This window comes from Malaclemys terrapin, chromosome 2 (assembly GCF_027887155.1).
Source record: "Malaclemys terrapin pileata isolate rMalTer1 chromosome 2, rMalTer1.hap1, whole genome shotgun sequence".
In the NCBI taxonomy this organism is placed as follows: Eukaryota; Metazoa; Chordata; order Testudines; family Emydidae; genus Malaclemys; species Malaclemys terrapin.
In genome coordinates this window covers 237,914,282-237,941,519 of record NC_071506.1, presented here as the reverse complement: position 1 = coordinate 237,941,519, position 27,238 = coordinate 237,914,282, and the positions used below count along the sequence as shown (strand labels likewise).

Genomic DNA, 27,238 nt, shown 5'->3' with positions numbered 1-27,238 from the left:
AGGATTGTTTGTCTGAAATATATCAAACATGGCAATAATCTCTGAAGGTGCAGTTACATAGCAACTGTATTCTACAGAGGCATAGTGTTAGTTTTTGAAGTGTGGGAACTTTAGACCAATATATTGAAATGAGCAGAATGAATGAGTGGAGACTGCTTAGCCCCCAATCATCCAGCGGTGACCCTACCTGTAGTGTAGGCAGACAATGCAGCTAGTTAAAAAGAGAAGGCAACAGCAAAGTACAACAAGAAGTAGAAATTTCTAGAGGATTTCAATTCCAAATATGGTTGCAGGGTACAGGGGAGGGGATATTTAAGAGTTTTGCTTCAAAATGTGTTTTACACTCTGAAATCATTTAAATGTCAAAAGAAACGTGATACTCTCATTTTCCCAGTTCCCCTACCTCTACCCTCCCAAATTCCTTCTGTCTTAAACTCAGGGGTGAAAGTAACTTAAAGGACTTACTGGTACGCCAGAGTCCTGAGTGGGAGCGTGGCCTCAACTGGAAGAGGCGTGGCTTCAAGCAGAAGAGGCGGGACCTTTCAAGATTTAAAGGCCCTGGGCAGGGCCGGCTCCAGGCACCAGCCCACCAAGCATGTGCTTGGGGCGGCACCTGGAGGGCGGCAGCGCGGTGCAGCGCTCTGGCCCTACAGCGGGGCCGCAACTGGGCTTGCCACCCTCCCCGTGGCGCTCCGGCCGCCAGGGAGAGCGGAGCCCCGGCCGGGCTCTCCGCCCTCCTCCCGGTGCTCCGGCTGTCAGCGGAGCCGCGGCGGGCTCACCGCCCTCTCCTCGGCACTCCAGCCAGTCGGGGAGAGCGGGCCCGCGGCCCGGCTCAGCGCCCTCCCCGGCCGCACTCCCTGCCGGGGGCGGGGGGGGTGGGGTGGCGGGAGCCCCAGGGCCTTTAAATCACCCCAGAGCTACCAGCTGCAGAGGCAGCTGGGAGCCCTGTGGCTCAGGGGCGAATTAAAGGGCCCGGGGATCTGGCCACCACGGAGCTCCGGGCCCTTTAAATCACAGTGGGAGCCCTGCCGCCGCTACCCCAGGGCAGCAAGGCTTGGGTGCGGATTTAAAGGGCCCGGGGCTCCTGCCATTGTAGGGAGCCCTGGGCCCTTTAAAGCGCCGCCGGAGCTCTGGCAGCGGGATTCGGGCGGCGCTTTAAAGGGCCCAGGGCTCCCCACAGCGGCCAGAGCCCCGGGCCCTTTAAATCACTGCCGGAGCCCTGCCGCCGCTACCCTGGGGCAGCGGCAACAGGGCTCCGGCGGTTATTTAAAAGGCCCAGGGCTCCCTGCAGTTGCAGGAGCCCCGGGCCCTTTAAATCCCCACCGGTTTACTTTCATCTCTGCTTAAGAGTTTTCACCTTGAGGTCCCAAAGCTATTTACAAAGAAGGCCCTTCCTCATTATTCCCATTTTACTCATGGGGAATCTGAGGCACATAGCCTTGCCCAGAGCAGTGGCCCAGCTGAGAGTCCCACTCCGGCTCTAGTCCACAAGACTGTGCCACCAGTTGCCTGAATCAACTCTAGCTGAAGGCAGCTGAGGGAGGCTAAGAGGCGGCGTGGTGGCCGGGCCAATAGCACCATTAATCCTCTGCTACTGCTGTGCCACAGAAGCTACATGGGGCTGGAGGGAAGGAGACCAGCCCGATCTGAACCAAGCCTGGGGCTCTTTACTCCAGCCCGTCAGGCTGAGGCACTTGCTGTAGCTCGAGGCCCCCACTCAGAGCAGCTACGTGACAGCCGCAAGGGGCAGGGCGGTCTCGCCCCCTCCCCTCTGCCTTGCCTTGCCCTGCCCGGGGACGGCGGGGCGGGCGGAGCTGGGGGCGGCCCGCGGGCTCTTGCCGTTCGTTGGCTCAGCGGCGCGCGGAAGGGGCCTGCAAGGGGCCGGTCTCTGCAGCTCACCGCGCCGCCTCCAGCCCGGCCCCGGCCGCTCGCTGCCTAGTGAGCGCGACCAGGCTGCAGCCTCCTTCGGGCCGCGCGGCGGTGACGTGAGGAGCGGCGAGGCTCCAGCGCGCTGCGGGCTTGCTCAGTGCGCGCTGGGCCGGCGCGATGGTGCCGGGGCCTGAGGGCAGCGGCTCCGCCGGCTGCTTCCCCTCCCCGCCTCCTGCTTCTAGCTAACGGGCGCCTGAGAGCCGGGACCCGCGCTGTGTGCGCAGGGCCGAGCCGGTAAGCGGGGAGCCGTCCCGGGGTCGGTGTCGGCCTAGCAATGGGGGGGGGGATCGGTCTGTCCAGTGGGGCTGTCGGGGCAGAACCCGGGGAGGCCCCTGTCAGCGGCAGCGGGGGCTCAGGCGGTGTCCGTAACCCAGGCAGCCGGCTAGAGGCCGGGCATGGCGCGGGCAGGCACAGACCCCTGCTAGCGAGCAGGTGCCTGGCTCGCCCCTCTCCGGCGGGCCAGAGGCTGTTTCCCGTCTTCACTCCTCAGCGCCTGTGCGAGGAGGGCGGGGAAGCGAATCCCCCTAGAGCCGGCAGAGTCCCGTTCCGCAGGCCCAGCCCAGATCCCTCCTGGCTGGGAGTCCCAGCCCTTAGCATTGATCAAGTTCAGTGAAACAGCATTAGGCATTTATGGGGAGGTGAATTTATTGCTAAGAGAAGGGTGCCAGATTTTTGGCCGGTTTCTACTAAGATTTTTCCTCTAAAAATGGGATTATGTTATGGATGGCTATAGGCTTTTTATTTCCATAGTTTTAGGTTTTGAAAGCAATTTTAAAATAAATGTGTCTCAGAATTACTTAATTCGAATTCTTTGTATTTATACTAGCTATGAATGTATTTTTGTTCAGATACCAACATTTCCTTAGGAAAAAATAGTCTGATAAATTTTCTAAGTAAAATTTTCTTCATTATCAGGTGAAACTCATTGATTCACACTGATGAGACCCATTGCAGATGAACAAATTTTGTGAGTTAATGAGTAGGACCCTACCAAATTCATGGTCCATTTTGGTCAATTTCACAGTCACACGATTTTCAAAATCATAAATTTCATGATTTCAGCTATTTAAACCTGTAATTTAATGGTGGTGTAATTGTAGGGATCCTGACCAAAAAAGGACATGTGAGATGGTTACAAGCTTATTGTAGGGAGGGTTGCAGTACTGCTACCCTTACTTCTGCGCTGTTGCTGGCAGCAATACTTCCTTCAGAGCTACACAGTTGGAGAGTGGCGGATGCTGGCCAGGAGCCCAGCTCTGAAGGCAGCACTGTCGCCTGCAGCAGCGCAGAAGTAAGGATGGCATGATATGGTATTCCTACCCTTACTTCTGCCTGCAGAGCTGGGCTCTCAGTCAGCAGCCACCACTCTCCGGCCGCCCAGTTCCGAAAGCAGCAGTGCAGAAGGAAAGGTGACGTGGTATGGGATTAACATCCTTACTTCCGCCCTCTGCTGGCGGGGCCCTGCCTTCAGAGCTGGGCTACTGGACAATAGCTGCCACTCTCCGGCTGCCCAGTTCTGAAGGCAGTGCAGAAGTATGGGAAGCAATACTGCAACCCCACCTAAAATAACCTTGTGATGCCCCCCCCCCCACACAACTCCCTTTTGGGTCAGGACCCCCAATTTGAGAAACACTAATCTCCCCCCATGAAATCTGTATAGTATAGGGGGAAAGCACACAAAAGACCAGTTTTCACAGTCCATGATGCGTTTTTCATGGCCGTGAATTTGGTAGGGCCCTATTAATGAGTGAACACACATGGTTGAATTGCTTGTTTTGATGTGTCGTTTTTAATTTTAATATATTATATTTCTATGTATACAATACTTTAGTTTCTTAAAATAATGAGATTTTGTTAATACAAAGCCTAACTACATTTTATCAAATCTTTACTTAAAAATGAGATCATTCTGTTTGTCATTGCTTTGGTGTTAGCAGCATGGCAGTATTGATCAATTTCATTCTGAAGTATACAACTCTTAAGGTGTATTTATCTTAGTTTTTGTTTTGTTTTATTTTTTTTAACTACACTACATGCGGTAGAATTAACCCTAGAGAGAACCTAGTTGTGTATGTAACGTGTTTCCATTTAATTAAATGGACAAAGTCAACTTAAGACAATCTTTTAACTATTGCTAGTAACACTTAAATTTTACTTGTTTTAAAATGTAAATAAAAATATATGCCTTTATAAAATATCTAGGCTCAAGGTACCTATGCTATAAATTAAAAATACACAAAATAATACGAAGGAAATAGCCACGAGCATAAATGACAATTTTAAAAATCCAGATTACTTGTGACTTTTTATATTCTTCTTTTAGTTCTTATATTTCTTTCAGTTCAAGAGAAAGGAAGTCAGTTAATTATCTTGTACTTTGCTTACAGGCCTCAATCATGTTTTGCATGGGCAGAGTCCAAAACCTTCACAGAGTTCTGTTGACGGGTATGGCTGTGTAGAACATGTTTCAGGGTGGCAGCCATATTATGTATCACCATGGTGCTATTATGTTTGGGTTTCAAACAAGGCAGGAGAATGCCTCTGTTCTTAAAAATATTTTTCCAAAATTTGAATAAATTCTGTAAATTTTTATGGATTGGGGGTTTTATAAAAGCTCGTCTTTACACAACTTAAGTTTTGGACCAAATTTAAGGTGACAGTCTTTCTTTAAACTGTGACAACACTTTTAAAACACTAAGGAGGCAGTCAGTCCCATTGACTTAAATGGGACTGCTCACATGAGTAAAATTATGTGTGTATAAGTATTTGCAGGAATGTTCCTAAAGTTGTAATGAGGTACAAAATTGAATATGGCCACTGTAGTTTATCAACCCTTTAATTCTTGTCTGGTTTAAAGAAGAACAAGTAGTAAGGTAGCACTAATGGGTGCAAAGTGGAGACTTTTGCTACTCCACAGATTCTGCACTTGTCTTGGCATGGTTCTACTTCTTAATGACTATCTGAATAAATCATTTTGTAGAGAAGTAATTAAATAAAGAATATGGGTGTGAGGACTGGTTATTAAGTATCTGAGAGCTGATCTTTTTTTTTTTTTTCTTTATATAATTTGATCTGCTCTGGTCAGATACTGTAATGTAATGCAAAAAAAGTGTTTAAAAAACACTTCTTCCTTTTGTTTTGCTGGCAAGTAAAAACATTTTTCACTCACTTCACATCTTAACATTATATAAAAATAAATTCCAAAATATAGCCTATAAATATGCATAAACAGTCTCCTATACATTAATTTCTCTAAGACTGTTTAGTGTCATCAGAATTAATATACAACAAACTATTTAAATGGTTGGGAGGATATTTTAAAATGTATATCAAGCATGGGGGTTCCATTGCTGAAGTTTTCAAAAATGTTGTCCCCCCAAAATAATACTTTTACTCTTCTGGAATACTGCCAAAATATACACTGGTGGTTTCCAGGCATAATTGATATTTTTCAGAAAAACATATATTGGAAACATTAAGTAGCGGAAAATGTATTTTATGACATTTTTCTTTTAAGGCACTTACTGATGCCAAACATAGAGTTCTTAATATTCCACTTAAATATTTGACCGTAACTTAATACTAAAATAGTTTAAAAATTACAAAAAAATCATTCTGAAATGATATAGTGCTCCCGCAAGTAAAATTAACAATGATTGTTAAAACAGAACACTTAAATTGCATGGTAAAGAGGCAACTAATATTAAGTGTGCAAGAGGTGAAGTGTGTGTTCTTTTGTGAAGGCCTGCAGTTGTTCCATATGACTATGAACTTTTTTTTTTTTTTTTTTTTTAAGACCTGAGTTTTGGAGGCCACACTTTATCCTGGCACTCTCATTGTCTGTCTTGCCAGTTTTGAGGTGCTCTCTGGTAGCAGATGGAGGCCATCCAGAAAGAAGCACTATAGCAAATATTTGAATACAATGAACAGTTGCAGTGTTACAGTTTGTGTAAATCCTATAAGTTTGATTATTAGAGGGCATTTAGCTCAACTCCTTTTGCCTTCTGTGTTGAGATTAATAACAGATCAGATTCTAATAGTAGCACTATAAATCAAGTCATCGTCTTTTCACAGCTGTAAGTCACAGGGGGTACTATAATGTGGCTTGTACCACCCTGATATTTAAGGTGGAGATATGCTAGTAAAAATAGTTCCCAGTATAGTACTCTACCTTGATCCAAGTGAAGGCTGCCTTAATCAGAATAAGCATCATATGTTGGGACTTATGATCTCGACATCATACTTTTCCGTATTACAGATGAGAGCAGCTGCAGTCAGTGCTATGATATGCAAATTTGGTGCAGCTGTCAAACTTCTGCAGAATGATCAGTATGGCCCTCAGTTGGGGAACTCCTGCTGTAGTTTGTGCATAAAGGCTCCATAATCACTTGATTTAAAATATAGTAATATATTGCAATTTGGAGTAATTTCAGCATAGTTTTGTGTGTGTGTGTGTGTGTATGTGTATATGTGTGTGTGTGTGTGTGTATATATATATTAATTTTAATAATTAAAATGCTTGTTTCATGTTCTGAAGCAATAAATAAGTATTAAAGCTATAATGGTGGAGGCATAGAATATAGTCTAGGGATTAATGACTGCTGTGGTGAGTTGGAGTTAATGTTCCAGCTAATCATTAACAGTTAGGAAATCCCCAACTCAGAGGTCCTCATTGCAGTTATAAGCTTAATAGAATTTTTTTTTTTCTAATTCATCTCAAGTTGTGCACTGCAAATGTATTTTTGTTTTCAGTTTCACTTCTTTCCTGGCAGTTAATGACCAATACAGCCTTGAAGTTTGTGATACTTCAAGTAGCTGTCCAATTAGTTTGGCAGGAACCCAGTAAAAAAACAAAAGTATAAAACATACTTTGTTTCTATCACGCTACATTTTTTAAGTGGTGTAAATTGCTGGTTCTGGAAGCTGGGAAATAGTGCCACCCCGTATGACTAATAACTTATAGTTTGCATTCACAGAAGAAATATTATTTTATTAGCTTTTTCTAATATATCTTTTATGTTCATTTGTCTGAATTCTAAGATTAATTTCTCATAGGCCTTTTTTGGAAAAAAATGGCAGGCTGTTGTGTACAGTTGTTCGTTCTTACAAAAATTTTAGCTCCTGGTGTAGAATCTGATGTTTAGTGATATTTTTATTTTTTTTAGAACTCTGTTTTCCCATCTAGTTGACCAAGATACAAGGAGTTGAAGTTGCTTGTACAAGATCATAGTAAATGGCTCACATAGACCCCCAATCCTTCCAGGAGTTGCACCCGTGCCTAACTTTATACACATGCGTAAACTCAATGATGTCAATGGGACTCCTCCAATTGTAAGCTCTTTGGGGCACGCAGTGTCTTTGTGTGCTATACAAATACAGCAAATCGTGGTGGCGTCATGGTCCATAACTAGACACCCAGGCACTAGTAATGCAAATAATAACAATAATAGTTGTGTGAAAGTTTTTGCAGAATCAGGTCAGGATTTGGCCTCAAGAACCATTCTGCTTCTCTAATAGATTGTGTACAAAGAGTAATTATAGCCCTTCTGTAGATCAAATGTATTGCAGACAACAGAACAATCATTTTAAATGCCGCTTTTCTGTAATGTAAAAAATGTGACATAGAACCACCCTTGCTGGGGCGTTGCTTGATGCCACGCATTTGCTGTACAGAGTTCTACATTTGCTTGGAAGTGAGTTGCTCATCCTTACAGATTGGAATGAGACTATAACACATTTAAAATTTTCCTTAGTTTGAAGTGAAGTCAAATCTAAGGTTAATTTCTTAAAAAAACTAGGGGGGTCCATAAATTGTGGTTCTGTATACTAAGCTTATTGCACACAATAGGGGCTCCTTGCATTCCTCCATACCCCATCACAAGCTCTCTGCATGCCACCTTTCCATCCTCTCTGTTTCTATTCCCTGCAATGCCTTCCTCATGCTAGTCACTCTGTGTCCCCTATTCCCCCTCCATTGTGTGTGTTTGAGTTTTTAAATACCTAGAACTCACATTTGGGAGAAAAATATTTTTTAAAGGTTTGACTGTGAATTAAGAGCTGTTAAGATTGACTTGCACATTTGGGTCATCCAAGAAATTCTCAAGCATGTAGCAAAACCAGAAAACCATATTTCTAAGAAATGGTGTGTGTGTGGGTGGGAGATTCAAGTCTGGAGGAAGGGAGTAAGGAAATCTTTCAGGGTGTCTTTACAGATCCCAAAAAGCAGAACAATACTCAAACAATATTTTACACTGAAATTCTACACTTACATGTATGTACAAGGACTTCTAACAGTGCTTCTCAAAGTCGGGCCGCCGCTTGTTCAGGGAAAGTCCCTGGCGGTCCGGGCCGGTTTGTTTACCTGCCACGTTTGCAGGTTCGGCTGATCACGGCTCCCAATGGCCGCGGTTCACCGCTCCAGGCCAGTGGCGGCTGCGGGAAGCGGCGCGGGCTGAGGGATGTGCTGGCTGCCCTTCCCGCAGCCCTCATTGGCCTGGAGCGGCGAACCACAGCCAGTGGAAGCCGCGATCGGACGAACCTGTGGACGCAGCAGGTAAACAAACCGGCCCGGACTGCCAGGGGCTTTCCCTGAACAAGCGGCAGACCGGCTTTGAGAAGCACTTCTCTAGAACATATTGAGGTTTAACCTCCTGTTGATTGTATCTAAATCCTATGCACTAATTTTAATGGGAACTACTGTGTGTGGTAATACAATTATTTGTGAATAAAAATAATCTCTCTTGCTTGGTTTTAGGAATTCTAGTTATGTTTGCATATAAATGTCATGTCCCAATGGGTTTTTTAGACTTTAAAAACTCTTTTCATAAAGAAATTGATATTCAAGTCAATCCTGCAAAGAATTAAGCACATGTAAATCTACTAGCTGAATTTCAGCAGAAGCTTTAAGGTGTTGGTTTTGTCTTATAAAAACTCATTTTGTGGTTTACTGGCTTTTTGAGAGATTGCTTCTCTCCCTATGCATACTGTCTCAAGCTAACAACCCTCTATTTAAAATATGAGAAAGCGGAAAACAGGGTTTTTCTCAGGGTGGGCTCCTTGACTTTAGAGTTTACTTTTCATTGGGCTGCTCTACACTGGAGCGGGGGTGGGGGGGGAGATCGATCTAAGATACGCAATTTCAGCTACGTGAATAGCATAGCTGAAGTCGACGTATCTTAGATCGACTTACCTCCCATCCTCACGGCGTGGGATTGATGGCTGCGTTTCCCCCCGTCGACTTCGCTTCCACCTCTTGCCCTGGTGGAGTTCCAGAGTCGACGGGGAGTGCGTTCAGGGATCAATTTATCACGTCTAGACAAATCAATCCCCGATAGATGGACGGCAGGTAGCGAAGACGTACCCATTGTCCCATCAGAGCCTGGATTTGGTGACTTTCAGGACATCCCACATCTATCTGTTTCTTGGAGGGGTGGGGGGGACAAGACATTGATAGAAAAATGCACAGATAAGATCTAGTTCATTCTAGGATTGGGAGTATTTTTAGATTTTTTTTTCTATCTGTTTGACATTTTTTTATGATTATTATTACTGTTTGTGTCCTTAACTCTTGTAATATGCAAACTTGTTAGGAGCAGTTGGGGAAAAATGTAAATAAAGGGGGATGTGTGTCTCTACACACACTACTTTTTTGTCTTTCAAATATCCTCTTCTATGTTTATATAAAATGCTTCCACTTCTGTATTCCTTTATATACAAAGGAATAAACATTGGTTCTAATCTTGCTGCTTTTAGTCACCCAGAACTCTAGTTCAAGTAATGGGAGTTCTGCATGAATGAGGGTTCTGGAATCAGGCCCTGGGTTTGCCATTTGACTTCTTTTTCACACTCCCCTATATGTCCCTTACTTAGCTTAGAAAAACTTAATGTTACTTTCTTTCTTGACAGCATATTGCCTTCAGGAAATGGCCTCTTCTAAATTTTTGCTGAATCTTCTAACCTTCACATTTGGATCAACAATAGGATTTTTCACATGTTACATGCTATTTAGCATAGTGTTGGAAAAACAGGTTGAGATCCAACCTAATATTCTTCACAATGATCCCCATGGTGAACACTCAGAAGAAACTGGAAGTGATCAGCTGGAAGGACAAATGAACTTCAATGCTGATGCTGGGCAGCATCAAGGTATTTTTTTGTTTTGTACAATGTAAAAGGAGAGGGAACATTATGTTCCAATTTGACATTTTTCTTTCTTCATTGCTAGGTATTTATACACAAGTTTTTCTTATTACATGTGCACACACAATATAAAATCACGTAGGTTTCCCCTCCTAAGGCATTGAATGGTTGTTTTTTCTTTACTAACTTGCATTTTCTAATAAGTGTGATTTTTTCAGAGAGCACAATACTTTTCAACATTTGCATCCAGACTTGGAAATGGAGGTAGCGGTTTAAAGTTTGGCTCCTGGAGCTTCTTAAGTGGTAAACTACAACCGAGATTTTTTTCTGCTCATTTGACACAATCACAGTACTTCATAGGCAGCTAGATTGCTTTTTAGTTTTACTTAAGCTAATTTAGCAGCATCTATAATTTGTGATTAAGCTTTTCAAATAAAAGTGAAACTTTAAAAGTAGCCCACTATTCTTTAAACCTGATCAGTCAAGCGGTCTACATTTTGGGAGGGGAAAAATGTTATAGACATTGGTTGTCTGAAGCATGTAGTATATAACATCATTATATAAATAAAGTTCTGTGTAAGTTCAGAGTGTTTCACAAACATTAACTAAACCACCTCAGCCCTGTGAGGCAGATAAATACCTATTTTTGAGGTATTAAAACTGATGCATAGAAAAGTTAAATGGCTTGCTCAAGGTTGTACAGATCTGTGACAGAAAAGAAAATAGAGCTAAAGATTCCTAGCTTTTAGCCCTTTGCTCTACCTACTAGAGCTTCAAGGGGAGGTTGTCGTCCCCCTCCCCCCCGCCCCGTTTCATTTTAACACAGGCAGCTTATATAATGGCGTGAGGCTGGTGTGGTCTGACTTTCATCGGGGAATTAAATGACTTAATTTCATAACCAAAAAATACATACTGGCCAATTGGTGATGAAAAGGATAATTGGCAATCCAAAGCCATATTCATTCAGAAACAAATTAATTCTACTCTACTTTAATTTTGTTGTTCTCAGGCACTCAAAACAAATAACCATATTTATTTGCAATTCCATGCACTTTTTTTCTTACAGTGGATATATTTTGTCAGAATGATTAACTGTAACATTTAGAGCCTAAATCTTGTCTGCAATGGGACTACTTATGTAAGTAAGCTACTTACTTACGTTAGGGTTTGCAGAGCCAGGCCACTAATGAGTAACTTAAAACTAAAAATATTTAAACTGCAAAACACATACAAACCTGTTTGTTCTCTGAAATGTACACACTATTATAGTAAATTATTGTAAGGAAAATTGGCCTGATCTTGTATAAAGGTAAACAAACATTTTTAGGTCCCCATCCTGCACTCTGATCTGAACCTGAATCTCATAGACTTACATGTAGTCTTTTGAAGGCAGTGGGGACACTATGGGCATGTCTGCACTACAGAATTATGTAGCCTAAATTACATCATCATTCAGCTGCTGCAGTAATTAAATTGATTTTGCGTGTCCACATTAAGCTCCTTGTGTCAGTGTTGCGTGTCCTCAACAGGAGTTCTTGTACCGATTGTACTGTCAGTGTGAGTCATTGTGGGATGGCCTCTGAAAGCTAGTAACAGTTGATGAAAGCAACGCTGCGTCTACCCTGACACTGCATTGACCTAATTACATTGATTTTATGCCTCTCGTGGAGGTAGAGTTAATAAGTCGGCATAGAGGGGCAGTGTAGACACTTACATAGTTAGGTCAACGTAAGCTGGCTTGAGTTGAACTAATTGTAGTGTAGACCATGCCTAGGTAGGCACAGTGGTGCATTTACTTGGGTCCAGTTGCAGTATTGGTGCATGAGTTTTTAAACCTGAAACCTATTTAAACCTTAAATAGGTGTAGACTTTTATCTGATTAAGTTGTCAGTGTATCTGGAAATGAAAAGTATTTCAGATACAGCAATAACGATTTTTATCACAGTATTGCAGAACCTATTTCTTGTCTCCTTTCAGTAAATAAAGATTTAATTTGGTTTCTGGTGACAAGTTGCCTTTTCTGGCTTACTTGCTGCTTTTAACTTGAAAACCAGTTTCCATAGTTGGTGACAGTTATTTTAAAATAAATTTGTAATTATTAACATTTTAGGTATTAAAACTAAACATTTTAAAAAAATCTAATTTGCTCTTCACCATAAATATTTTTTTACTTAGCATGGACTGTTAGGAAAAAAAAAATAGACTGACTGGCTTCAAATTTTTACATTTAGTCAGTTTTTTTAAAAGGTTTTCATTAGCTTCGTAAGTCTACCAGAGAATTCTTTTAAATAAAATTGAGTTGAATTTTTTAAAATTCATGTAAGGTTTTGTAAAACCATGTTTGGTTTTTTTGTGAGAAGATCTTAATAGTATCCCCCTTTTACTTCTTTTGTAAAACTAAGTATTTGAAAATAATTTAAATTTTTTCATTCCTGAATTTAATTTTGGTCTTGCTGACTGAAGAAAATAAAAGACAAATGTTGGTCACCAAATTTCAGGTAATGTAAATTGGGCTGTACATGACTTGTCTTATATTAAATATGACAGAAAAAAGTTGTCCAAAACAGAAGCCTCATCTGATGCGCATCTATACTGGACTTCTTCCCATTCATCTCTCTGCACTTTCTTAATGACTAACAACTTATTTTTTCTTAAGCATTGCTGAATCTTTTATATTGTACTTTTCCATTTGTGTTACTACTTAGTCTGTTTGCTAACGTATCATGGAATTTCTCTCCCCTCCCCCCCCTTTCCCCCTTTAGATGAGAACAAAAATATTGCAGAAGGACTGTATCAGAAGGTGAAAATACTTTGTTGGGTGATGACTGGGCCTCAGAATCTAGAGAAAAAAGCCAAGCATGTTAAGGCAACTTGGGCCCAGCGTTGCAATAAAATACTATTTATGAGCTCTGAGGAGAATAAAGACTTTCCAGCTGTGGGACTAGAAACCAAAGAAGGCAGGGACCAACTGTACTGGAAAACTATTAAAGCCTTCCAGTATGTACATGACCATTATATTGACGATGCTGATTGGTTTATGAAAGCAGATGATGACACATATGTTATACTGGACAACTTGAGATGGCTTCTTTCAAAATACAATCCTGAACAACCAATATACTTTGGAAGAAGGTTTAAGCCTTATGTGAAACAGGGCTACATGAGTGGAGGAGCAGGATATGTACTGAGCAAAGAAGCTCTAAGGAGATTTGTTAATGCATTTAAAACCAACAAATGTTCTCATAGCTCTTCTATTGAAGACCTAGCACTCGGAAAATGCATGGAGAATATTAATGTAGAAGCTGGAGATTCAAGGGACACAAGTGGTAAAGAAACTTTTCATCCCTTTGTGCCAGAACATCACTTAATCAGAGGATATCTACCTAGAACATTTTGGTACTGGAATTATAATTATTATCCTCCGATAGAGGTAAGTTTTTTTTTTTTTTTTTTTTTTTTTAAAGAAAGCTGTGTTCATTGTATGAAGTACATTTCTGAAGTTATCTTTTTATATATACAGTGATTATAGGCTACTTAACTGTCCATTATTAAAATGTTCTGGGAAAATAAAATGATTTTGTTGTGGGTGCCTTAGACAGATTTAAGGGTGGAATCATTATATATTCCATTTATAAATTAAAACTTGAAAGCAAGTACCGTACCTAGTGTTCCATGAGAATTAGTTAATCTGAAATTACTTTTACTGTTCTAATGTTGTAAAAGATGGACTGGATGCTCCAGTAGGTCTCTTCTATATAACTCTTGTGCTGTATGGAGAACTGGTTTATCACAGGATGTTGGCTTCTTCTTGTTTCCTGTTGCTAAATCACATTAAAAGGCAGCTAAAATACCTAAATATTGTTCCCAATGTTACCTTTCTATGTCGACAATTACTGTAGTTGCAACTTATTATGCAATCATAATGGGAAGGAATATGTGGTCCCTGAGAAAATTTAAAGTGTGGTCCATGCTAGTTTGAGAATCCCTACAATGAATTTCCTTTTGTAATTTTAGAGGATACTATTTGCCTGTCAAAGTTGAGGGGAACATGAGAAGTTTGCAGTGAGTGCAAGTGGTGGAATTTGGCTTTTTAGCACCTCTTTTATTAAATTGCAATAACTGATATATTTTTTTTTTGTTAAAATCAAATTCTACCAATTTAAAACTGAATGTGAGGTCCTTATTGTTGACCTGATTTGCAGAGACATGGAGACCTGTATCTCTCATTCTAATCAATGAGAGCTATAGCTCTTGAAAGTAATGAGAGCTGAAGGTACTCGTATCAGAAAATCTGGTTTGTGTGTAATCTCTGCAAGAGCCTTATTAACAACCTAAAGGTAAGGTACACAGGACTGAAAAGGACCTCCTGTCACTGAGTCCATGCTATCACAGGCAACCCATCATATAACCTTGTTCATAAATTTATCAAGTTCCATCTTAAAACTAGTTAGATTTGTAAATCTAACAGCAGTGGTAACTTTATCTGTAAATGGAGTGGGAATTACACTAACACTGGGTGCTTTTGAAACAGTTCCTCTTGAAGTCAGTGGTGAAACTCCCATTTCATTTGGGAGCAGGATTAGGCCAACACGGAATATTTTTGAAATCCCACCTGTCTCATAACACCACCAAACCATTCTTGGTGTGTTCAAATGTAGCATGGTTGTGATAATCAAGTGATAAAATGTGCCATTTAGTAAATAGAAGAAATCTTCTGTCCCACTTTTAAGAGACTGTCTTGATAGTACTTTTAGAGTAATATAATAGGACAGTAAAGATGAGATGCAAAAAATAACACTGGAACTTGCATTGTCCTGTCTTATTCCAAGAAGCAAATATTTAAAAAAGAGATGGTGGGTATGTTGTTCAAAGCTCAGTACAGTACTGTAGCCTCAGCTGATTTAGACCCCATCCTTGATTAAGAAGGACCCTTTCAATTATTTAAACACAGTTGCCCCCTAAACTGGTTTTGAACATATCTAGTTGGTGTGTATAGGTCCAAACTGTGTGTCTAAGAAGTGTGTTTAAAAAACGATATTCAGAAACATACTTGCAACTAGTTTTGATAGTGAAATATATAAAATACATACACATAATTACATTTAAGTCAATGGAATAGTCTCGCAGTGGAAATTGTGGAAGCAAGTTGCTTGGCATGTAAAAGTTAACTTTTTTAATGTGAGTGTTTACTCCGGTTTTAGTCATCTTTAATTTTTCTATATCTGCATATTTTTAGTTAAATGTCAGGTACCTATAGTGTTGAGGGTGAGGGAAATATCTTTATAGACATTGTAATTCAGGGGTTTTCAACCTTTTTTTTTCATTTGTGAACCTCTAAAAAAAATTTAGAATGGAGGTGCGGACTCCTTTGGAAATCTTAGACATAGTCTGTGGAGTCAAAACACTGTTGTAAGTTAATATCCTTTTTTCTCTTGATAAATCTGGAAGAGAATTTCATGCATGAAACTGCAATTAAAGGAGCATCCACTGATATCTGCCAAAATAGTTCTGCGTCCTTTGCCAGTCCTGCTGAATGTCTCAGCTGGGTGTAGAAACTAGATCCGTTACCTTCAGCTTTGTGATTACGCACGTATTCATTTCTAATGAGTAAGGCTACGATTTAATCATGGGTATTTTTTAGTAAAAGTTATGGACAGGTCACGGGCAATAAACAAAAAATCATGGCCCATGACCTGTTCATTACTTTTACTAAAAATACCCATGATTGAATCTTGGGGGTGAGTGTGGGGAGCCACGCGGGCCTGCGGCAGCAACTGCTGGGGGAGGCCCGCTGCTGCTGCTCGGGCCACTGCTTGTGGCGGGGCCCGGTGCCAGGTGCCACCAGCTGCAGCTCCTCCCGCTGCCCTCGGGACCACTGCTCAGGCAGTCCCTGGGGCCGGCTGCCAGCGCAGCAGCCGGTGCGGCTGGCCCCCTCCAACAGCAGCCAGTGTGGCTGCCTGAGCAACAAGCTGCAGCCGGGCCCAGGGCCAGCTGCTTGGGCGGACCTGGGGTCAGCCACACTGGCCACTGCAGAAGTCACAGAAGTGCAGGAAGACATGGAATCCATGACTTCCCCAACCTCCGTGACAGACACGGATTATGTATAAAACCTAGGTCTCAATTATCGATATTTTAACCATAAAACAGTGAAACTTCTAATAGTATTTTTTGTAAAGAACTGGTTAGCATTTGTAATTAAAGGTGCGGCATGATCTGTAGGAATGACCATATGATTGGTTCTGAGGTTTACTATTAGCCCTGCCACTGGCTCTCACTAGATCTTGGGCAAATTTCTGTGTTTTTCTGCCTCCATTTCTCCATTTTGTAGAATGGACTCTCCTGAGGGGGAGCAGGACTAATTAGTTGTGTGTTTATACACCATTTTAAACTATTGTATACTATAAGGGGAGACTTCTCACAGACACAATGGGGAGTGAGACATCTAACTCTCTCCTGTGTTATTGAAAATCTCTCCCTAAATCACTAAGTGCTAAATTTTATTAGGCTTGAACCTCTGGTTAAAAACTAGTCTTGATAATTTTATTTTGTTTGCTTTAAATGCTCCCTCAATTACTGTTAAAGGACCCAGTCTTTCATGCACATCGGAGTTCTGCTTATGAATGATTTGTAGGACTGGCCTAAACTTTAGTGTTTCAGTTGCAAGTGAATGAAAGCAGCCTGAAAAGTGCTTTGGATTGAAAGGTGTCAATAAATTCTATACTTTATTTCGGTAAATATCCATATGGAGTGAATATTTTGACATGTTTAGCTTCTTAGTAATAACTAAAATATTTATGTAGTTGCAGCAGTTTCTGAACGGATAGCATATATGATGTATCTTTAAGTATTTACATTCTAAATCAGGAGGGATGGAGATACACCTCTACCCCGATATAACACGATCCGATATAACACGAATTCGGATATAACGTGGTAAAGCAGTGCTCCGGAGGGGGGAAGGACGGCTTGCTCCGGCGGATCAAAGCAAGTTCGATATAACGCAGTTTCACCTATAACATGGTAAGATTTTTTTTGGCTCCCAAGGACAGCGTTATATCAGGGTAGAGGTGTATATAAAAAACACAGGCACACTTTCCTCCTCCCCTCCCCTCCCGCCCCCCCCACACACTTACTTCTAGATGTAATTTCTTTAGAGTGCTTGGCAGTCAGTTCCCTTGTTAAAATACCTGGTCCACGCAGGTAGGAAACCAGTGATTATCGTGTTTTTAGTCTTTTAAAGTCTTCTTTATGGCAACTGTTGCCATGATCGTGGAATAAAAAGGCATGACCGCCACTTAAGTTGCTATTAATGGAATATGGTGTAAATGTGCTAACATTCTTCAACAAATGAAAACAGATAATATTTAGGATCCAATATTAAAAGATAGTATCTGGAAAACTGTTAGCTGCTTTCCAGGCTGAGTATTACAGTTAAAAAAAAATAAATAAATAAAAATAGAATTGCTTTACCATATCTAATCCAATCTCGTCTCCGATGGTGGCCAATTACAGATGCTTCAGCAATGGACAATTATGGAATAACCTACCAATAGGGAAGCTTCTCCCTGACTCCTGGTAGTTGGCTTATGGTCTGAAGCGTGAGGGCTTATAAGGGAAGTAAGTTATAACTAATATAACAGGGTGTTTTTTATCAACTGTATAAATGCTGCCCTTTTTTTGGAAGCCTACTGAGTTCCTGGCTGAAGATTGATGATTTATTTCTTTGCCATTTTCTAATCCATAACAATGCTTTGCTTAGTTTAGTTTATTGACTAGGCTCTTCAGAAGGACTTTGTCAAAGACTTTTTGAAAGTCCAAATAATTTTTTTGAAAGTCCACATGTTCTCCTGTATCCATTACTTTGTTGACATATTTAAAGAATTTCCTGACCAGATGTCACGCTTATTTGCCCCTGTCATATTCAGGTAGGTGTACTCGTAGTAGTATTGTATAGCCTAAGGGCTAATCCTGGATCAATACCCCATTGTGCTAGGTGATGTACAAGCACATATCTCTATCATTTCAACCAGTTCATCTGAAAATGAAATTTATGGGTCTCAACAATTTTAGGATCAACCCTAGCACTTTCCTAAAATGAAGAATAATAGATATGAAACTTGCTATATTCCAGTCCTCTAGCATAGTAATTTGATTTTAATCGGAGTTTGCATATTTTGAGCAGTTTAAGCATTTCATTCTTAAGTTGCTTCAAAAATCATAAATGAGTATCTTCCATTCCTGGTGACTCATTACTATTTAATTTATCAGTGTGTCCCAGAACTTTCTCTTTGACAGCTCAATTTTGGACAATGTCATCTTCTATCTGATAAGAGTATCTCTTTTAGGCAGATCGCCAAATCCACCTGGTAAGCACTGATCCAAAGAAAGAATGTAGTTTCTCTTCTGTGTTCTTATCCATGTTAATTATTCCCTTTTATTCTGTTATCCCAGTAGACCTACTATTTCTCTCACAGGCGTCCTACTTTTAATATACTTAATTCCTTATTTTTGTCTTTTCTTTTTTCATTAGCTGCTCTTCATATTCCCTTTTACGTTTTACATGCTGCAGCTTACTTTCTGCTTGAACTGGTTTTCCATTGTTTGAAGAATACCTGTTTCTTTCAAACTCTAGATCCCTGACATTTAACCATAGTGAAAGGCAGACTGTGTTTCTACTTCCTTATATTTGGCCTCTGTAACCATTACAGTATGCTTACATACTCAGCTCCCATGCTGAGTTTAAGGATAGTAATTTCCTCACATTAGGGTCTCATTAACTAGCTTCGATTCATTTTTTTTTTTTTAAATTTCTGTGTCAGGTTTTTCGTGTCACCTTTTTTTTGTGTGCACAGTCTTTCCAGTGAGAGTTTGACTAGTTTGAACTAAGGCTGGTCAAAATGTAGGATGTAATTTGTAGAAACGACAATCCACTTCTTTTCTTCAAAATTTTGAAAATTTAATTGAAATTGCAAATTTGGGGGCGGGGGAATTGAGCAGCTTTAGTTTAAACAGTGTGGTGGAAAAATTAGAGATTTAAGAAATTTGAGGGGTTATCCATTGTTGCTCACTATTTGCGTCCAAGCAGAAATCTATCAGAGTACCTTGCTAGCACCAGGTCTTTAAACAAAGTCCTTTAGCTCTTTTGGCTATTTCTGGCCAGGAGGGAGACTTGCAATTGAATTAGAACATGGGAAACCAAGTTGAAGGTGTCCTGGAAAATAGGTGAGGAAAATTGAAGGTAAGGAAAAGTGGATGGGGAGAAACATGGGTGAAGATTCTGGGAAGCAGAGTCCACACAGATCAGTTACTGCACAACCTGTTAGTGAGTTTTAGAAATTATACCCTGGTTTGCTCTCTTGTACACCAGACATGCTCTTCGTCATTTAAAAAAAAAATATATCTCTATCTCCTAGAACTGGAAGGGACCTTGAAAGGTCATCGAGTCCAGCCCCCTGCCTTCACTAGGAGGACCAAGTACTGATTTTGCCCCAGATCCCTAAGTGGCCCCCTCAAGGATTGAACTCACAACCCTGGGTTTAGCAGGCCAATGCTCAAACCACTGAGCTATCCCTCCCCCTGATGTTGTCACAGAAACTATCTAAAGCACATCAAGCATTCTTGAAAATCGTTAATTTCCATTTGGAGATGATGATCAAGCAAAATAGTATACCAGGGTCTGGGTATTCTATTCCTGCAAAATTTAGGCTTTGAAATGTGGGAATTATTGATAAAAGTGAATTGTATGATAAAGTGAAGCCACATATATATTATTTACACTTTAGAGAGAATTATTTTTAACATTTTAAGCACATTTTGAAATGTCCTCTGAGTCTTTTGTTTGTTCCCCCCCCATTTTTAGGGTCCTGGATGCTGCTCTGATCTGGCAATTTCATTCCACTATGTTGATCCCACAACTATGTACCAGTTGGAATACTTGATTTATCATCTCCGACCATATGGTTACCTATACAGGTACAATCCTGACTCTCTCAAGAATCTAGAAAAGCAAATGAAAAGCAAAGCAATGGATAATGATGCAGAAAGCTCCTGAAACTGAATCAGACTTCTACTCAATAATAAGATGTGGAACAATGCACTGAAAGAAGTATCATGGAGTGAAAAGCAACTACATCTAGCTCAGACAGGACTCTGGAATTGCTAGTAGTAATTCATTTGAATTTTAAAAGTTCTGTGTTGAGGGTCTTCCTCTGTGACTGCAAACTACAGGTTTCATTGTGCAGTTCTTATTCGTGGGGATAGTGGGACTTTTCACATGTTAGGACTGCAGAATCAGGCCCTAAAGCTTTTATGTGATCTGTGAAATCTGTTGAGGTGGCTTTGTTACAAATTCTTCATGTTTATATTATTGTATTAAAACAAATGGATGGTGGTGAGGCTCAAGCACGATTATACAGTATTTTCTAGTCATTATTTTTCTTTTTGCCCCAGTTCCCATTATTTTGGATAAGTACTAATGTTAGAAATCCTGGGCTACATAGGTTCATCACTTTGAGATGGTGATGATACTGGAGAAATTTGACATGAAGTAACTTGGCTGAAAAGAGAGAGAAAAAAGTCTTCAAAACCACTACTGCCTTAAAAACAGACTTTAAAATATTTGGTGTAATTAGTAATATTCTGCCTATTTAATGTCAAAATCTGAATTACTTCCCAAATGAAATGAACTTGTTACTCTTGGCCCCCTTCATAAACGTCCCCCAAGATACTACTATCTGTTCCACAAAACCACCACCCAGTTGGCTTGTGCTAATTGGCAAAAAGCCCAGGAATAGCAAGGCTATACATCTTGGAGTATGTTGAAGATGTGTGGAAACTTGCATACCTGCCCACTCTATGCCTTTTGGTGTGTACTCCTGGCTTGAATGGGCACAAAATTCATCCAAAAGCTTTTTAATGTACACATGATAGAAATAAACCCCTTATAAGTGCAATTTCCTCCCCTTGTATTCATTCTGTAAGCCAAAAATGTTTGTGTGATAACACTACAGTCATACAATAAATACTTGTTGTAGACAGCCAGGCGTTTATGCACTAGCGTACAGTAATTTCCAGATTCACCCAGTGCTACTATTAGTTTATTTCTATTTAATTTACACATTGCTTTACTGTAGGGTTTTTTTTGCGGGGGGGAGGGGGAGGAGGGTTCTTTGTTTATGGAAGTGATCTGGCACCCAAAAAAGTACTATTTTAAATCACAGTGTAGGTTCTCTACTGTGTTCTCTACTATGATTTTTTTGAATGTTCCCTACAAATTTAATTTTATTTGGCTGCAATATGTAGTTCCACCTCTCTCTGAGGGTTTTGTCTGGTTTATAGTGTGGCTTTTTTCTCTGCCTTCAGTTTAAGATTTTCATATGTCATTTTACATGCTCTTTATTGTCTGTCTTGTGAATGTGTTGCACAGTTATTCAGGTAAGCCAACCTGAATGCAAGAACCCTTTCAAAAAGTGCATTTATTTCATCCACTACCTGGCTATGGGGAGTAGCTCTATGCCTAATTAGCTAAAAAGGATCCACTTGTTATCTGTGAGAGTGACACAGATTATCAATATATTAAAATGCAATCAGAGGTTACACCAACTATAGATTTTTGCTCTTGTGATCAATATAGTATATACATCATTAACCCAATTTTATGTTCTGCCTAGCTTGACACATTGGTTGTCTTTGGTCCTCAGTTTCACAAAAGCCTCTTTATCACTTCTTTGCTGGTTTTCATCTTCATCATATTTGGTGAGTGTGGCCAAAACCTTACTTCCCTTAGCCAGTGTTTTGATGAGGTCATATTACTGGTTGTGAATGGCTTTACTAAAATGGTTACCACTGTTCTCCTGAGGATGTTGCTAGGAGGTTTTGGGAGACTCTGGAGTAGTTTATCTGACTTTGAGAGACACTAAACATTATTTGCCAACAAACATCATGACTGACTTATCTATTTTCTTCTGTTCTGTCTTGTGACATGATGCCAATAACCACAGTATCTCATGAATGTGAAGTAAACATAGCCACGTTTGCTGCTCCTCAGTGTCTGAACATGGGATATATTTATGTTCCCTACTACCACTGATGTTACCATATAGTGATTGTTTAATTATTTCATATTTAAATCTAAATATTTTGAGTATTTTTCACTAGCAGGATTGCCTCACACATAGGCTGGAAGGGGTAGGAGCTTTCATGTGTGCTGTGAATTGACCTTTAGAACTCTTTAAAGTTTGAACCTGTTGGATGATTGAAAAGCTGTGCTTTTTATGAGAGACTATGCTGATGCTGGTCCAGAGGAGAATATTTATCATTTGTGTTTCAGCTGAACTGTAGAAGGTGATTAAGCTTAGCAAGGTATTCCCATGTGAGAGTCACTCATTAGACTAACATTAGGTCAGATATGAGATACAGTCAATAGGATTGCTAAATCAATATGCTATAAAAGCACTGACAGCTATAGTGATTAATATATTATTCAGATTCTTGGCTAAATGATTTTCTTAACAGCTGATGGTGCATTTAATCTACATTTAACAAGTTGATGGTTTTGATTTTAAATTCTGTATACTCGGCCAATGTAAAAGACCTACTGAATTGTAAATCTATAGTTCCTCACTACCCTTCTCTTCCCTCACTCTCCTTCAGCGTCACCCATTGACCTATAACAAAAAAGGAACTTCTCAGCTTGTGGTGTAGGCAGCCAATGTTGTAGTGAATTGGGTAGACTGTGTCTGAGAAATGCAAATACACTTCTCCAATAAAGTGTTAGCAAGGATACTTCAGAAAGCGTTTAGTACAGGGGTGGGCAAACTACAGCCTGGGGGCCACATCCAGCCCTTCAGACATTTTAATCCGGCCCTCGAGCTCCTGCTGGGGAGCGGGGTCCGGGGCTTGCCACACTCTGCACATGCTGTGACTCTGCATGGCTCCCAGAAGCAGCGGCATGTCCCCTCTCCGGCTCCTACGCATACGGGCAGCCAGGAGGCTCCACATGCTGCCCCTGTCCCAAGCGCCACCCCTGCAGCTCCCATTGGCGGGGAACCGCTGCCAATAGGTGCTGCAGGGGCGGTGCCTGCGGACGGGGAAGCGTGCAGAGCCACCTGGCCGGGCCTCCATGTAGGAGCCGGAGGAGGGGATATGCCGCTACTTCTGGGACCTGCTTGAGGTAAGCGCTGCCCGAAGACTGCACCCCGGACTCCTTCCTGCACCCCAACCCCCTGCTCTAGTCCTGATTCCCCTCCTGCCCTCTGAGCCCCTCCACCCTCCTGCACCCCAAACCCCTCATCCCCAGCCCTGATCCCCCTCCTGCCCTCTGAGCCCTTCGGTCCCAGCCCAGAGCACCCTCCTGTACCCCAAACCCCTTATCCCCAGCCCCACCCCAGAGCCTGCACCCCCAGCTGGAGCCCTCACTACCCCCCCCGCACCTCTGCCCCAGTCCAGAGCCCCCTCCCATACCCTGAACTCATTTCTGGCCCCACCCCAGAGCCCTCACCCTCTCCTGCACCCCAACCCCCAATTCCATGAGCATTCATGGCCTGCCATACAATTTCCATACCCAGATGTGGCCCTCGGCCCAAAATGTTTGTCCACCCCTGATTTAGTATCTGGCTAAGAAGGCTTCTGTCTCTACCCTTCACCACATATGCCCGGAAAGGAGAACAGGAGGTTTTGCCTTCCAGTATCACTGATTGAGAAGTATTGACTTGACTTTATTGTAAATTTTTCTAAAACTGTTGTGTTTTTCTGTCAAACTCCAGTATCATTATGGAAACAAAATGAATTGTATGTAGGGATTATTAACTTGTTTTTTACTTTTATAGTTTTCCAAACGTGGCTACCTAATAAACTTTTATGATTGCTTTTATCAGAGGGGCTTTCAACATTGCAGCCTCCTTGTATAGTGTTCTACACTTGTAAGCCACTGATTTCAGTGTCATGTCGTCACTTTAAGAGCAAGCACATAGTAAATTGAGTACTTCTGCCGCCCAGGCAAGCTACTACAAGGAATCCTTCCTTAATTGATGAATTGCTTTTCTTAGAATATGCCTTGGAAGTGCAGGGGCACAGGATGCCTTATGCCACAGTGCTTATTACTCTTGATTTTTAATTTTAAAAAAGTCTGACAGAATTCTGTAGCCACAATGTAGTGATTGAAACAATCCAATCATGTAATTCTAATCTAAATTTCTTTAAGAAAATTACTTGGCAGTAAATTTTCTACAATCCCTGGGGTTTATACTGAGAGTCAGACATGGGTTTTGTTCTTTTAATAGGCTTCTTAATATTTTAATTGCTTTGTTTTTCAGTACATTCATTAGACATGCATTAGTTTCCAGAGGTATGACAGTATTCTCAGATTATCCGAAGCTCTTACTTGTGGTCTGGTACTGAATGTTACGTTTTCAGAGGAGTGACTCAATTGAACTTTATTTAATCTGTTCACTCTTTGTTGTTGTTCATTCAGTATAGCAATTTGCACTGTATTTGTCTGCATGAGTGGGTACACTCCCTTGTGATACCTTGTCTGTCCTTTTGCTCAACTTTTCTTTCCCCTTTGATTTTTTTTTCCCCCCTGGTCTTTCTGAGAACGCTTCTACAGCTCCATCCAGTGAAGCAGTGTTCAAATAATCTTTTCACAGGTTGCTACTAGCTCTGTTATGCTTTAATAAGTGAAAGAAAGTTTCAGTGACTGCATTTTAAAACTACTCCCAAAACAGCCAGGAGCCACCCTTTTAGTTTACGTACTCTGATAATCTGGAGAAGGAGGTGGCATCTTGATAATTTAACTATCATTGATAGTAATGATTTGGGTGTGCACGCACCATGATGAGAATGGGACAAAGAGTCCTGTGGCACCTTATAGACTAACAGAAGTATTGGAGCATGAGCTTTCGTGGGTGAATGCCCACTTCGTCAGACGTCTGCCCATGAAAGCTTATGCTCCAATACTTCTGTTAGTCTATAAAATGCCACAGGACTCTTAGTCTGGATCTGTAAAAAGCAACAAACACGGCTACCCCTCTGATACTTTACATGATGAGAATAGTCACCTTAGTATAGGACTAGGAAATTAACCTTTCCAATTTTTACTGTGGCAAGAAAAAATGTGTGTGAACCCCAGCAGATGTAGCAGCTCTTCATCTTACTGTGTGTTGTGTTTAAAATACTCTGCTAAATGAACTGCAGCTGTTTGTGTGAAAAAATAGTTGAAGGAAGACGCATGTTGCTGATGAGCAGTCTATTCCATTAAAATCAGTGAATGGTCTGGAATTTGAGACAAGAAAATAGTTTCAGTTGTGGTAGACAATGGTTGGTGACTTACGTGTTTTGAAGTGATCACCATAAACAAAAGTTTATTTTTAAATAACTTCTTTGAAGTGCCTATGACCATTTTTTAGTAATGAATTTAAAGCGATAACTGCAAAAATAAAATAATTGATCACACATAAAGCTTGTCTCTTGTGTTCCTTTACTCATTCAATACAGGTGACCTTGATAGACGCACAACTCTGCTTACCTAGGCATTTCCTTACATTTTTTTCAACTCAATAGATAAGGAATTGCATATTTTGAAAAACAAAAACCATCTCATTTTGCGCTTGTTTCCTATCTGTTGTTTGTGCTACACCTACACACGTGTTATTTTCTTTACAAAATAGCAAACTACCTAGGGAACTTCTTTGTTTTTTATGTTTGAGTGTGAAGTTAGGCCCCAGTGTTATAACTGGATCCACACAGGGAGGCCTTTGTTCCTGCAGAGTCCCATTAATTTCAGTGTGATGTGAGTGCAAGGGTCTGTTTTCCATGATTCAGGTTATCGGATCCATATCTAATGCTTATATATAATTACCTCAACATTAGACTTGAACCCTTAGAAAGCAGCCCTTTTTTGTGAAATATCTCACCTTTTTGTTTCCATGTGCTTTTCAGTTCTTTCAATGACTATTGTATTTTCGCATAAATACTTAAAATTCATACTTTCTGCTTCAAAAGCTTTGCATTTTTTCATCTGAGAAAATGATCAGTTTAAAGTGACCACTTTTTACTTAGAGCTTCCTACATTCAGCAGACAGCCCACAGAACTCCAGGTTTTTCACTACACTGAATATCACTGTGACACTGCTGGGCAAGAACAGCTGAGCCAGCACTCAGTGGTTCCAGTCAAACAATGCAGAATGGAGCTGGTTAAACTCTATGCCTAATTTGTGGGTGGAGCAGAGCTGGAAGGCTAATTAAGCCATTAGGCAGAGGAAGGAGGGAAAGCAAGTAGCAGGGAGAGGAGAGAGATGGCTCTTCCCTGCTTGTTGCAGGAGCTGGGTGCTCCGTAGGACTGTTGGAGCAAAGCTGTATATAGTATGAAGGTGGTGGGAACCCACTGTAAATAAACTCCACAAGGTGTTTGACCAGCACAAGGGTCTCTGAGCAGTGTGTGGACCAGAGCAGAGTCAGGAGCCAGAAGGCCCTGCCACAATCTACCATTTTGGAAAACTGAAATGTAAACATCTCCATTTTCAAAGGCCTCACTTTTTTTTTTTTTTGCACACTTTGTACAACAGATTATACTTTAATCCTTTTAAAATGCATTTTATTGCTCAGAACCATTTGTGACCATATGCAAATAAAAGCCCCGATTCTGCAAATATACATAACTTTGCTCAGCGAGTAGTGCCATTGTGGAATTGTGATGCATGATTACTTTGCAACGTCATGAAACTGACAATGTATGCAAAAAGCATGTGCCAAAATGTTTGCCAAATTGGGGCTTGTAGTGGAGTGTTTACTCCTAGCACTGCCAAAATACAGTGCGGTTTCAAATTAGAAAGACTCAGCACACAATATACTGTGAGAACTACAAGCGCTATGTCTTTTACATTTTCCGCATTTGGTTCAACAGGAATAGAGCTGGGCCTGCTGGTATAGCTTTCCATTCTTGGTTAGACAAAGTATAACTTTCATTCCACAGCATAATTTTAGACAGAAATAAAAATGTATTGGTGTGGTCTCTGTGCGCATTTTATTTAAAGTGATCTAAAGCCACAAAAATGTATTTGAGCTTAATTTCAGATGTTCTGTGCTTTAAAATTGCTATATAACTTTCAGTTTCAAACTTTGAACTATATATTTATTATTTTCCATTTAAAATGTTTGTACTCCTATCCAAATA

General features: G+C 40.8%; 1 protein-coding gene across 2 annotated transcripts; it reads left to right on the top strand.

Annotated features, from left to right (window-relative positions):
- The first annotated feature begins 1,842 nt into the window (after window positions 1-1,842).
- On the top strand, window positions 1,843-25,524 carry C1GALT1 (core 1 synthase, glycoprotein-N-acetylgalactosamine 3-beta-galactosyltransferase 1). 2 transcript variants are annotated; one of them, XR_008444051.1, is made up of 5 exons: window positions 1,843-2,163; window positions 9,835-10,074; window positions 12,831-13,498; window positions 16,933-17,088; window positions 19,928-20,012. XR_008444051.1 is itself a non-coding variant. In XM_054020378.1 (4 exons), the coding sequence occupies exons 2-4, from the start codon at window positions 9,852-9,854 to the stop codon at window positions 20,117-20,119; spliced, it is 1,083 nt and encodes a 360-aa protein (XP_053876353.1). In that variant the 5' UTR covers window positions 1,847-2,163; window positions 9,835-9,851; the 3' UTR covers window positions 20,120-25,524. The 2 variants fall into 2 exon arrangements, 1 of the variants encoding a protein (XP_053876353.1); XM_054020378.1 differs by lacking the exon at window positions 16,933-17,088 and having other exon boundaries at window positions 1,847-2,163; window positions 19,928-25,524.
- Window positions 25,525-27,238: the final 1,714 nt, after the last annotated feature.

What these genes read in the sequence shown, in the direction of transcription:
- C1GALT1 (XM_054020378.1), top strand. Translation starts at nt 9,852, where the DNA reads ATGGCCTCTTCTAAATTTTTGCTGAATCTTCTAACCTTCACATTTGGA. An exon ending in TGATGCTGGGCAGCATCAAG is followed by an intron (nt 10,075 to 12,830) that starts GTATTTTTTTGT and finishes TTCCCCCTTTAG; the next exon opens with ATGAGAACAAAAATATTGCA. An exon ending in ATTATTATCCTCCGATAGAG is followed by an intron (nt 13,499 to 19,927) that starts GTAAGTTTTTTT and finishes CCCCATTTTTAG; the next exon opens with GGTCCTGGATGCTGCTCTGA.